Source organism: Branchiostoma floridae, chromosome 2 (assembly GCF_000003815.2).
Source record: "Branchiostoma floridae strain S238N-H82 chromosome 2, Bfl_VNyyK, whole genome shotgun sequence".
Classification (NCBI taxonomy): Eukaryota; Metazoa; Chordata; class Leptocardii; order Amphioxiformes; family Branchiostomatidae; genus Branchiostoma; species Branchiostoma floridae.
This window is the reverse complement of record NC_049980.1, coordinates 10,203,287-10,217,464: the sequence shown is the minus strand read 5'-3', so window position 1 is coordinate 10,217,464 and position 14,178 is coordinate 10,203,287. Positions and strand designations below refer to the sequence as shown.

Genomic DNA, 14,178 nt, shown 5'->3' with positions numbered 1-14,178 from the left:
AAATGCAAATCTATAATGTTTCTTCTTTTTCCAAAGGCAATTTTGCTGAAATCAAGGACTTCATTACAATGTCCTTGCATAAAAGTTGTACACATACTAATGTTGATCCCAATGACATTGTCGTTGCAAGTTACAAAATCGCTCAGAATAGAAGACCTGTGCGTACTTTATTCGAGAAATCACCATGATGGCATCTTGTCTACTCCAAATTATATGAGCAGTCAATGTTTATCAGTCCTACAGAAACAGTATTTTCTAAGTTCCGGATTTTGGTCTAAGACACAGTCACTTTGGTGTCCATACTTGTTAATTCTACTGATGTCTGACGTGACAGTCAGGGAGTTGTTTCCGAGCCTCTGTGTCATATGGACAGTGGCCTCAAACTGCGCTTGTCCGGGCGTGGTCACTATGGTGATCTGGACATCCGTATACGCGATGCCATTTTGATCGTCCGGTTCTGCCGCCTCGGCATGGGTTACGTTTAGGAGTGACAGTCGGTGGCACAAACTCGTGTACGGCTCAGTGAGGGCATTGATGTGTCTTACCAAAAACTGGGCAACATTCATGGCAACACTGCCCTCTGGCGGAATAGACTTCCACTGCAAACAGGCGCACCAATGCGTCTCGATCCCTGCGTCTTGGCAGGTGCGATTAGCGGGAATTTTAGTGAAGAGGCTGATTGCTCGAGGTGGGCCGTTAGGCGCCGGCAGGTGCGGATCGTGATGGCCGATGACGTCTGCTAACGTGGCATACATGTCAAACGGCGACGACAACTTCTCCGCGTTGCTCTGCAAGTTTTTCAGGACTTCCGGATGATTGTGTTTGATGCTATCTGGGAGTACAATGGACATAAATGGCAGTCTTTCCTCCATCTTCCCTTGTAGTGTTTCCCTCATGTTTCCATACCTCGGGCCGTGATCACTGAAGACGACCAGGATGGTGTCCTCCAGATGTCTCCCCTCGTACATACCTCTGAGGAGATCCAGCAGATCCTGCTCCACCAGCTCAATGATGTTCAGGTCATCGTGGCTGATCTGCGTCAGGAAGGTGAAGCCGAACCGTGGCCGGGAACTCTCGTACGCCAGTTGGAACTCCTTCAGATAGTCGAACATCATCACGTGCTTTGGGACGGATCTGTAGCAAAAGGTGGGGCCTTCGTCTATGGCGTGCCAAAATGGCCGCATGTAGTGATCTGTCGGTTGTTCTTTAAACCCCTTTAAACGTAGGTTGAACGCAGCGAAACCGGGCATGTCTTCGGCAAACAGGGTGGCGTATCCTTTCTTTTTGTACTGTTTCCAGATAAGTGGATACACGTCAACAAATTGGAATTCTTCTTTTTTCTTTGGACATTAGGTAGTTCTGACTCAAAGTGTCCTGTGAGCATGGGAATGAAGGCACCTGCGGTCGCGTCGCCCACAATGGTTATACCCTTGAAGTACAACTGCGCCCATTGTCTTTGTCAGGTAGTCGTAAGCCCTCGGTAATTTTCGCATGAAGTTCAAACGAGAAGTCGAGTCGAAACCAAGCATTAACACGCTGATGTCTTCAAACGGATTCGTGCTCTCTTTAAGAAAAGAGTGACTCCGTTGAACCAATAGCTCTGGTTTTGGATGGATATGAGAGAAATACCTTTCGAACCAGATGTTTTCACACTTAACTCTGAAGAAATCAGTAGTTACGTTAAAGTTCAGCCGAACGGACTCGTTCGCCTCCACAATTGTCTCCTGTACCTCATTTTCGAATACAGCCTTCTCGTCGTCGATTCTGTTGAAGGACCAGAAATGACAGTTGTTGATCACCTGTGCCTGGCGCCAGTGCCGAACTTTGACCATGTCGATTGTTACCACACCTTCCTGTATACTGAACACGTCGTCAGGACCAGTGCAAGTGAACGGGTTGACGGGGTGAAACCAGGGCGCTATTTCAGGACGGTTCAGCTCCAGGTGTGGCTGCTTGCACACGATCGTTTCAAACTCGCTGGTCGGTGATAGTTCAGCCCATCTCCACTCCCCGAAAGGATAAACTGCACCTTTCGTTGCGACATTAGTGTGTACATTTAGACCTATCAAATATTGTATATATGCCAACACTCCGAGAAGAAAGGCTATGGAAATGCACAGTCCTCGAGTAATGTTCTTCAGTCGGCAGCTTCTGACCCTTGTAAACAGCACGTTATTCGCCATGGTCTTGATGTTGCCTGGCTCTGGCAAATGCATCAAAGGTAAATGTCTTCGTGACGGGGTCATTTATTGTACTCCCTGATCCCTGACCTTTGTTCACGAGCCGTGTTTATACAGCGGTTAGTGACCTGTTCGTCAACGTCCAAAGATCAAAAATGCATTTTAAAGGTAGGATAGAATAACAGTGTTTCATGAAACCTGGTGAAACTACTTTAACTAGCTGAAAGGCTTTCTTCCGCTCATTGTAACTACCGTAATGCACATAAAAAGATTAACAGTGAACATTTGTTCATGCATTAAGTCTTTGTACAATAAAGTAACACTTGTTTTTCCCCTGAAAATAAATGCTGCTTTTGCCCAAACTGACAAAAGAAACCTCTGATATGGCTTTTCCATACGAATACGCGAAAATCCCTGTTATGTGCATTTTCGTCTTTAAAGGTCTACTACGTAATATTTGAACAAAACAAAAAGTAGCTTTTCCTACTTTTTCTTTACATTATTAGTTCAATCAACCCTATAGCATTGCATACCAATATTTACAGAGAGACGCTGCGACATCATTGCACCAAATAAGCATGTATAAAAATTGTGATATTTCAACAAACAGATGGGTTCAGGCCTGGTCACTGCCTGGCTGGTGTTCCTTATCAGCCTGGCTTCCCAGTGGGGGGCCAGTTGACAGTTTCCTTTGAGTACAGTAGGTTAGTATTCTGTACAAGGTTTCTTGCAGTTTTGAAGGGAATATGACCTCAGCTTGTTGATACCCTACAAAATAGACTAATAAGTTCATGATTATATGCTATTTTAGAATGATTAGATATGGGTGTTTCCAAAGAAGAAGATCTCCATTGTGTTATTTATCTGCAGTCTGCCATGCATGTGCTAACTGATTATCCCACCCCGGGGGACCTACTGGTGGCAAGCTGTTTTACAAACAGGAGGGTCTAACTAGGGGGGACACAAGGTTACAGTGGGCCTAGAGCAGAATGTTTTGTAGGCTAACCTTTATGTTGCAAACGTGAAAAAATGACACAAAAGTGTCAAAAACTGTCAAAAAGTGGAAGTAAAATCTGAAATTCTTAGTTCTAGAATATTTGAAATTTGAGCGCAAAAAACTACGTAGTAGACCTTTAACTAATTCTCGCAAATGGTATCTTTACACAGCAATAAAATGTCTGAACTGAAAAAAAATCTAATTTTCTTGTTATAGATCTATTTTGTACTCACGGCGTGGCTTGTGTAGATTCAGAGCCGCAATGAATGGGACAAGAGCTGCGGTTGCGAAACGAATTTTCGAAGCCGTCCCGACAGTTGTCAGTTGTGACTTAAGTATGTGTGTTGACTGGTGTTTGGCGGTGATGGTTATGGAATGTGATTGTATAGTGTAATTGAAGTCCATGATGCAATATTTCGTACCAACCATTCCGTTAATGTACATATCTAAAGTTACAGATTTAAAAGAAAAATGAAAAGAAAGAAAACTGTACACCATGAATTGTATTCATTATTATGATTCACTCAGCACATGAAATAAAAGTAAACTTACAGATAATAGTAAGATTATTGCTAATTTCCGATACTTTAATACCACGGAAAAAATTCATGTTTCTCATGCAATTAGATAAACCATACATTATTGATTCCATCTGTCCTTTATGTTTATAACTAGTGCTGTTTTAAGAAGCAAGAAGAAGTTGAACTTGTACATGCTAGAATGTATTAGCATATGTAGAGGTGATAAGATACCTTTTTCTTATATCAAAATTGTGCCTTATCACTAGCGCTACGACCTGTACTTAGCTTGTTTGAGCTCAAATGTACAATAAAGGTCATTCATTCATTCATTGTATTCAGGCTTTGACTTGCTCCTTTCATCTGCCGAACTCAGAGCTAGAATTGGAGGGGGAGAGGGTAACATCACATCTTGCAAATCATATTAGATAACTGTGTTGACTCCTGTAGGTTTTTCTTCTCCGTGGCTAGGGGTTTCTAATGATTCCTGCATCCATTTGATTTACTAGTGTTGTCTACATAAGGCAAATATACCTGTCCTTGGTGCTGAACACCATCCACACACAGGTAAGACCTCAGAAAAATGGAGTGTTTCCGGTCATCCAACCGACACTAGCAAAACCATGCAGACCCTACTCTTTTTTTGGTCGGCCGCTGGCAAATGACATAAAGTTTTGGATGTGTCGTCTAGTTGAGGAAATTCAAAACAGACGTCACGTATTTGACACTTTATTAGCAGTTTAATGCTTTGAATATACATGTTGTATGTAAGAAGTATACGTCGTACTTGTTTTTAGTTCATTAAAATACTGAAATACTTTTTTCGCTGGTCTGAATAAACCTGACCTGTTTTCAGCCTTGTAAAAACGTCTTGTAAATAAGACAGGTTACTTCAAGGATTTAACCTCCTTGGTTGCACTACATGATAGAAGGAACTTCAACTGAAGTAAAGTTTAAAAGTTAAACCCTTCCCGCACCAAGGGCGGTGCCCATTTCTGGCGCATAGGGCGGTGCCCATCTCTGTTTCATTAGCCCTGGGCCACACACAACGCAATCACTACAGCAGGGGGCTAGTCCACTGGTAGTGGTGTGTGTTCAACTTCCATACTCTTTCCCGAATGCTGAGTGCTAAGCAGAGAAAGCAGCATGTACCATTTTTATAGTCTTTGGTATGACTCGGCCGGAATGGAACTCACGACCTTCCGAATGCAAGGCGAACACTCTACCCACTAGGCCATTGCACCGGCTACTCATTTTCACCTGAGCATAGTGAGGAAAGTCGTGTTAAGTGCCTTTCCCAAGGGCACAAGATCGGTGACACGCGGTCGGATTCGAACCCGCAACCTCTCGCTCACGAGGCACAAACTGAAGTAAAGGGGACATTTTATTTGTTTTAACAAACTAGTGATACTGATACTTAATGTTGCAAACTAGTTCTACTCGCCAATGGGTAGAACACACGCGCACACATGTTGATAGGCGCTTTATAGGTACGAGGTGGTGAATTTTGACAACTGTGATTCAACAAGGCACCGCGTATGGGCGCTTTCTAGCGGAAGTTATTGAACATGCATGATGACGTATTGGGTGCTTCATGGTGCTATATAGACTCTACCAGGCTTCGTGGATCGGTGGTCTAATTGTCGAAATTGGACAAATAGAATCTATAGTACGCTAGGGGAGTTAGCTGGCCAGAAGAGAGGATAATGATTCTACCGATCCACGGAGCCTGGTAGAGGCTAGGTGCTATAGCATATGTTGTGTAAGTACCACGGAGCAGGATGCAAATTCATAATCTCCAAGCAGATACTACGGTGCCATAATATAGTATCAACGCTGGCCAAGGAGTATAGCCTGCCAAAAATACGGTGGGTTTGATACTATATTACGCCACCGTGGATCTGCTTGGAGATTAGCAATTTATGCTAAGTCTCTACCATACCGACTACGCTGCCTATAGGGACTTGCCAAGGGAGTAGAGGGGACTGACTCTATTGACTGGGCAATTATTCACCCTATCAACAGCTTCTCGAGTTATTGTACTATTAAACAATATACATAACCGTTACCCATAGCACATCCCCTCCACCACGTCACAACTGAAAATATAATCTTCTTGGCGAAGGTAGTTACAACTTCCTCTGGTATATGACAACATATTGGATATGTTGGATGCAATTAAATTAAATATGTCTGTACTTCGTTAGCCCGATAGGGCATGACTTTGACTTTATTTGAATTGCAACAGGTACAATACAATGTGGACACTAGGTAGCTACCAAGCTGAGTCATAATCATCATTACCAAGTTGGGCAGTTGCTAAACAACTGGCGCTGTTTGCAACAACTTGCCGACCTAACCGCTTCCTGTTTTTCCCCTCGCTGTTCGAACGACACTACACACTTATCCGCACTGGTTCCCAGAGATCGATGGGAATACTTCACAAGGAGTCTGTGGGACGTAAACTGTAAACAACTTGTTTTTTTTCCACGCGCGGGTGGCCCTGAACTACTCGAACATGAATAGACGTTTTGTAAACGTCAACGACTCAATACTAACGCAACCGCTAAAGTCAGAATTTCCGTTTCTTTGCGTACTTTACGTTTCAATGACGTCGTTCCGCATAAAACGCACGTACAAACCGAGCAGGCAAAGGTGATAGCCTATGCTAATCTCCAAGCAGAGGAGTTTTAGTCCACCTTCGCGGTAGAATAAAACTCCTCTGCCGGCTAAACTCCTTCCCCAGCTTATGTTACTGTTGTAAACCACAACAAGATCTGCTTGGAGATTAAGCCTATGCATGGTATGCTATCCTGGTCAGTGTCTGTGCATCATTGATGATAAAACACACCTCTTTAACAGGCAACGATATTCAGCAATTCTGAACAGACTCAATTCTGAACCCAGTTTGCTATGCTATACTTTTGACGCTGAAAAAAATCAGCTAAATCTAGCTTTGCATTATTTTCTTCTCCAAGATTGTCTACGATTTACAGGAATAAAAATCAGTTCCTAACTACTCATGTGATCGTGCCTAAAAACAGTAAAGGCAAGCAGTATTTTTTTTTTTTAATTAGTAGAATTCATATTTTGCTTTCACGGGAAGTAGTGAAGACTACTGAATGTAACAGAATCATTATCAAAGCAATACCCTGCATGTACATGCCTTGAAAAGTTGGCAACTTGCTAGAGAATATAAACAGAGCGGATTCGAAACTTGATCCAGGCGGAGTCTTCTAGAAGGCGTGTCGCCCAACAAAAGAAGGTGAGTTGCCAAATGATTGATCGAGGTACTTTCAAACCGCGAAAGGGAAAAAGCGAACCGGATACCCCGAAGAAAAGACAGGGCGCGATAAACTAGAGTTTGCGCTCACCCCGAGTCAATAAGGTTTCAAATCTTGTGTATGTATGTATGTATGTATGTGTGTGTGTGTGTGTGTGTGTGTGTGTGTGTCTGTGTCTGTGTGTGTGTATGTGTGTGTGTGTGTGTCTGTGTGTGTGTATGTGTGTGTGTGTGTGTGTAAAAATGGTTTGCTTGCAGCCGCTGTTGATTGCTCCAACTATTAAAGAAAGGTTGGAGTCCTTGACTGAACCTCATTGAGGTTCATTGACGTCCCATGCAAAACATTTTGCGTAACATATCTCAATTATGCTTACGTAATGTAGTTTAGGTGTCATGAGATTTACGTAAAAAACGCTAGGCGTCGTCGCAACACGACGACAAATAAAAGACACGTAGTGACGTCAATGTCTGAAGGTTAAATGCAACAGTGCCAGACACCACCATTGTAAAGAATACAATTTACAGTGCTATGAACTGAGTGGTTCAACTTTCCAAAGAGAGTGAACATGAACGTCACATAGCACATTAGCAATTGTCACCCCCAAAAAGGGAAATTTATCCCATTTGGGAGACACGTTGGACACGTAAGTTTGAAAGTCGTACCATAGGGCATCGACCCAGCGTACGCGGGACCTTGCAATATATAATTGTCTACATAGTGGCGCTGCAGGTAAACTTATGGCGTTGTCGCCTAACAGAACTCCTCTACTACAGTACCGCTTAGAGTCGCTAGAGTGCGCCAATGAGCGGTGCTGTCACATGACTGGCACGTATTTTGGCGGGTCGGCGGCGGACCAATGGCGTGGCGCGGACAGACTTGTTTACGCAGCCAGCTCGAGTGACTTGTTTTTCCCCTCAGGCTCCACTGCTTTATGGCTGTCCGACCGAAGTCCGAGCTTTCACGCAGGGCACTGAGACACAAGTAGACTTGGAAAAACTCCGCCAAGACGCCAGGATTTTACAGAGGTTGACTCGTGGAAGAAGCGGTGAATGTTTTTGGAAGTTGTAGCGGAAAGGGAGGTGCCGTGGAGATCACGATCGGCGGAGGAAGAATCGAGAGGCCAGGAGAGTGCGTGAGCGTGAGTGATGGGCACGTCGGTGTTGTTGACCACTTCCTCATGGACGTTCGTCATCCAGCGCCGAAAGTCCTGTTCACACGTCTCCTACCAAGTCTTTATTGAATGATACTCGATTTTCAGCCATCTTGAGGACTTTTCCGACTTAATTGAGTGTTGTGAAAAGGATTTGCGGGGAGATAGCAGACCCGCGGACTTTGGAACTGCAAAAATGCGGGTGGTGGACAAAATGGCCGGACTCATGTGGGCAGCACTCACGCTGGTCATCGGTCTCGGCCTCCTTGTACCCAGTAACGGGGAAGAATACAGTAAGTATGCTTTTCTCGACTCCCACCAAGCCCACTAACCGCCCATCACGTCGTTGTAGGAACTACTCGAAGTCAGAAAGACTAGCCAGGAGCGGCGTATCGATCTTGAGAAGGGTGTTGTCGCGGTTGTTTTTCTGGCCCAAACGTGCACGCTCGCCCCCTTCCCTGGTGAGATCCGACCCCCTGTCGGCTGTAACACAGTCTGGGTGGCCTCAGCTTGGCACTGTCCATCACAGCCCGCCGCCTCGCACCCGCACCGTCAGATTAAAACACCGAGAGTAGCTCATGTGCGAGGAAGACCACATAGTAACCAGACCGACTTGGATGTTGTTTACCATATTGTCTCGTTTTTCCCGCAAGGGGTAAAGTCCCACAGGAGGGGAGGAACGAGAAGAAAAACAACTTAACATCCGCCTCGATATCCACAGAAAATCATTCAAAACAACCCCTGTCGCTTGCGCATGAACGATCTTTAACAGATAATAAAGAAATCTCGAGACCCGCCCTAAATTTGTTTACGAGATTGACGCTAGTCGAGATGGTGCTTTTATTTTTTACTGTTGCTTTAAATAAGAATTTTGTTTTCGCTAAATGCAAATATCCGTGTTGTGTTCCTCACTAGCTCGATCGTGTGCCAGCAAGGTAAACAAGAGCAGGAAACGGTTGTGGTGCACTTTTCCACGCTTTCACTCAATTTATATCATCCTAGACCATGTCAATTCTTATTTTCCTCAAGTACCCTTTGCTCTTTAGTCACCACAAGTGTTCTTGTAGAATTCACAACATCAGTTACACAATGAAAATATTTTCCTGGCTTTCCGCTCTTGTCGTTAATTTTCATGGGCTAAATCAGTTGGAATGATAGCGTAGTAACTGCCTGGATCCCGTATTTGAAGACAAACGATGCAATCAGCCTCCCCTACTCCACCTTGCCCGTGCGTAGTAAACATCGCCTACGAAATGATGTGGTGGTGGTCAGGCCGTCCGCCACGGCCGCGCATAACGATGTCCGCTTACTCCAATCAGCGGGCACTGTCGTACTGAATCCATCTCGACGTTGCGTGTCGATGCTAATGTAACTGCCCACATCCTTTTATATCTTTGTGCATCACGCGAACCAGGTGCTGTTGTTGCCACACGAACAAGGTGTAAAGATGAGGACCATTATGTACACAGGCTGGCCTTTGTTACACCTGTCGACCTGCTCTCATGCTCCTTTTCCCAACATAAGAGGCCGGAAATATTATTATAGTAAGATGAAACATTGTCTGTAGCAGTAAGTCCAAGGAACGGAAGGCTTGGTAGTAAAGAGAAGTTCTTTATATCATATTTGATGTTAGATATTTTTTGCTACATACAGAACAGTTGCAGTTCAATTTTTTTTTCAAATCAAATCATGTTATGTAAACTTACGTTTTGCCCAGAGTTGAAAAGTTGCGACAGTTTTTGCATTGTTCCATACTTACTTTAAATCATGTTTTTCAATCCACAGTCTGTGATAGTATGGATATCAGGAACCGAGTGACCAATCTCAGACAACTGGAAAACTGTACTGTCATCGAAGGCTACCTACAGATCCTGCTCATCGACTTTGCGGAAGAGCAGGACTACCGAGGACTGTCGTTCCCCAACCTGGTAGAAATCACGGACTACTTCCTCCTCTACCGAGTCAGAGGCTTGACGAACCTCTCGGAACTCTTCCCGAACCTTGCCGTTATCCGCGGGACCAACCTCTTCTTCAATTACGCGCTGGTGGTTTTCGAGATGTTGGATATGCAGAAGATCGGCTTGTACAGCCTGCAAAACATCACACGTGGTTCAGTTCGAATCGAGAAGAATCCCAACCTCTGCTACCTGGATACCATTGATTGGTCGTTCATCGCCGAATCAGGATACAGAAACAATTTCATCGTGGATAATCGTGATGAGGAAGAGTGTGGCTACTGCCCAAAGAGATGTCGTAACGAAAACCCGGTGGTACTGCAGGATCTTTGTTGGGCAGAGGAACATTGCCAGAAAGGTGCGTATTTTTCATTCACGTCCCGTTCAAAATGTACGTGGTACGGTCATGGGAATTCGCGCTAAAAGCCGCGAGCGCAGAGCTACAGAAGATGTCGTATTGTTAACTCGTAAGGCCGAATCTGTACCACACAGTCTGAAGTCTGCATGGTCTGTGTTTGAGACTGAAAGAATTCGATGGCAAACTTCCAGCACATCTAGACGCTGGCTTTCAGCTGGGGAGAATTACTTCAATAGTTTAGTGTCTGTACAAGCAAGCTCAGAACTGTATGTGTTCTCATGCGTCTCATAGACGCAGTGCGTCATGGCTCGGCCACAGAAAACACACGGGGCACTGAGCCCCTGTCAAGAGCCGGGTTACTTTTCACAGCATTCATCTTGTGTGTAGGCTGCAGCTTTAATGCAACATTTGAAAGGGACCGAAGCATCTCAATTAGTGTGTGGAGCCCAAATATTTGTACATCACAATTCTGTGACAGTTGGAAATGGGACAGTTTCAAGGCGGGGTTTTTCTAAGACTGCCCAGTGACAATCTGTAAGGAGATCTGCGGTACTTTCGTTTTCCAAATTCCTCACGTAGAGAGGAAGATACAGAAACTGGTGGAAGGTTTGGTTGATCTCTACTACGTTTGCTACTTTTAGTATCAGGTTCTGTTCAGTGCTGCGAGTTGTTGATCTGTCTAACATGGTCAAATCAGCCAATTTCTGGTTGCCTGGTCTTGTGTTTTTAGTGTGGAAATCCTTATCTTTATTTGTAGATTATAAGGACTGAGTTAGAATAATAGAAACAAAAAATGAATAAGGAGTATCATGAAAAAGTTGTGTTGATCAGCCTCTGGGACTGATGACTACAGTCAGATTAGTAGTCCACAATGTGCTGTGACCTTTTGAACGGCCTTTTCGTGGATATCCTCCGGTAGTACCACTAGCTAGGTTTTGAAGTGGGTGATTGGGAAAACAAATAAAGATTTCACATTGATTCTTCCGTTGAATGAAACATGGTGCGGTTTATGTTTGTGACGTCAGTGGAAGGAAAACTGGGTGACGGCGTGGTCTGCACCTGCATTGTAGTCTGGCGGTCATGGCTGTCCTATTGTGGTCGTGACACGTCCTGTTGGGGGGTCAGGGAGGGCAGTCTCCGCGTGGCATTGTTTGGGTGGCAAGTGCTGAGGGAAAGTGGTTCACAGAAAGTGGTGGGGCTGATTGGTAGGAGGCATGTGGCTGCTGGGCAGGGTGACAGCAGATGGTGTGCAGGGGAATTTGCATGCAACACAGACATAATCGCCATTTGGAACGTCTGGGGAGATCCTCTGCCCCCTTGACCCCTGCTCATGGCCAAGGCTAAGGGGATAAACACCGTGTCAGGTGTGCCGAGGGCAACCCCAGAGCATTCTGGGTAGTGGGCCGTCCTAGAACATGTCGGCTAGGGTGTCGTTTTTGAGATGCTGCGAGGTGGTAGTGTAACGAGGGTTACAAGTACGTGGTCAGGGTCAAGACTTGAAGAGAAAACCAGATGATGCTCTATCTGTGCACGTAGGGCAGAAGCACAGTTGCACCATACCAGACGTGATATTAGATTAGGTTCTCCTTTCCTAGCCATGGCGGCGTTCGTGAGACATGCGTACGCCATGCGCCAGAAGCTTTGAAGCTCGTGCCGCTATATGAAGGTTGTTGTTGATGTCCCTAGTTTATTTGGTAGAAAAGGCGGCACTACAGTACGAGTCAGGGTGTACGTGTATGATGAAAGGTTAGTAAAAGCGGGGTCATTTCGCCATTAGAGGAATAATTTGGGTTGTATTTGGACTGGTGCTGATGCTCGGCGTGGGAAAACTATCAACACTTTGTATTGTAAATTTAGAACAAGGAGTTGCAGTCTCTGTGTTTTGAAATGGCCTAAGTCATATAGATGCAAGTACACTTGACACAGTAGCAGGAATAGAGTGGTATTAATGTCATGTCGTCAATGATACCCGTCCGATTTAGCAGGCTGCAGCACTGGCCAACTATCATGGTCGTTATATGTTCATTTAGTTAGATAGAAATCCATCCTTCTTTGTGATGTATAATATCTGTTATACATATGTAATGGTATCTACGGTCTACTGGACATGACTTTGCCCCATGACTTTGTTCCAGTAACATTGTGTGGTATTCTAGCCGTTTTGTTTACTATGAGAAGCTCTGCATATTGAAGGCATAGCGCCCATGGGCGTAGGAACGTGTGCAGGCCTGTAGGCTATATTTGTGGGGAACAAAATCCATGCGGAAACATTGATACATGAGAGATCACAGGGCCTTCATTGTCAGAATCCTCTGTTCCAATTTGAGGGGTCACATGAAGTGGAGCTCTCGACCAGCCATTTAGAATGTAGCTGTCACAGGGAGATCTGAACACTGTCAACCACTAATGACTAAGGGACATACACAGCCCTGTCAGACATTAGGAAACTACTTGACAAAACACTGCTTCTGATGAGAGTTTGCCATTTGTTCTGGAGAGGTTGTTTGCATAGAGAGCCAGGCCTGACCCCTGACCTTGGGTCACCCTACCCTACAAGCCTTCCATGTTTGGCTGGAGGAATTTGTGAGGGTTTGTTTTGGAGGGAAGTGGAGCCCCACCAACTTGATATGATAGGGGGCAACGGACACTGATACATTGTACTTCATGTGATATATTACACCCTCCATGTTTATAGTGGTGCCCATAAAATGGATCTTAAAAGAGTTTTTTTCTATTTTGATATGGACATGCTATGGTGCTATCCTGTTGGTATAGTGCAATATTATCATCTCCTTTGAAAATCAACATTCATTTTTTATAATCAATTATAGAACACTGCTAAATCTAGGAAGCACTAATATATGGACAAGTATATTTAGTGTATGTCTAAATGCCAGTGCAGTGCTAGTGATTGAAAAGGGTGCCTGCAATTTAGCCTTGAAGTTTTTGTTTGTTTATTTACATTTATGATTTATTTTTGTACCCAGATCTTGCAAGTTAGTAAAAGAGTACACTGCCATTTTATCAACCTCATTTTTTCCTGGCAGTCATAATTAACGGAACAAACTTATTTGGTAAGTCTACAAAAGACTGACACCAGATTTTGCTTGAGCCATTTTGGTAGGGAGATGATTTTACGGCTGGCATAGTTCCAGCCATGAAGGCAAACTGCTAAAGTAGTATGCATTAAGTAGCACACTTCTGGATCATATTGTCAAGTAGCTCCACAATCGTCTGACTCGTGTAGGCCCCTAAGACAGGACCTTTGGGTGATCTGTTCACGTTGGGTGAACGTTAGGAAATTGTTACGTTCAGATGTAAGATGGACAGGACTTAAGATATGGACAAAAGTTGTTCAACTGTGGAATAGAATATTTTCCAGCAGCAATGTAAATTGTTATGAATATTTGTCATGAATGTAATGGAAAGAGGATTCCGTAACTAGCAGTTTGAGTCATAGAACTTTGTATATGATGTACAGTTTTGATGTAAACATGCCATTGAAAACAACTTGTGTGGGGTTAGCAGGAAGAAGCATATACAAGGAAATGTAAATGCCCTGCCCGCTTTGGGGCCTCACAGAAAGCGCTCAGCCACAGGGTCAGGCCACGGCTATGTTTTGTCTGGGTTTGTGTCGCCTTTCTGAGGAGCCTCTTTACATAACATAAAACACTGCTAAACTACCCAGGCATGCATGTGGACTTTGGTACTGCCCATGGGGTGGCAACATTTAGGA

General features: G+C 44.3%; 1 protein-coding gene and 1 pseudogene across 2 annotated transcripts in view; one reads left to right on the top strand and one right to left on the bottom strand.

The window, feature by feature from the left end:
• Positions 1–129: 129 nt before the first annotated feature.
• On the bottom strand, positions 130–2,613 carry LOC118410593 (annotated as a pseudogene).
• Positions 2,614–7,854: 5,241 nt separating this feature from the next.
• The window catches only part of LOC118410612 (insulin-like peptide receptor), a 41,599-nt gene continuing 35,275 nt past the window's right edge, over positions 7,855–14,178 (top strand). The window contains exons 1-2 of one of the 2 annotated variants that reach the window (XM_035812391.1): positions 7,855–8,422; positions 9,915–10,442. In XM_035812391.1, coding sequence (XP_035668284.1) covers positions 8,326–8,422; positions 9,915–10,442 — 625 coding nt within the window. In that variant the 5' untranslated portion in view covers positions 7,855–8,325. The remainder of the gene's footprint in view (positions 8,423–9,914; positions 10,443–14,178) is intronic. The other variant, XM_035812390.1, reaches the window with a different exon arrangement.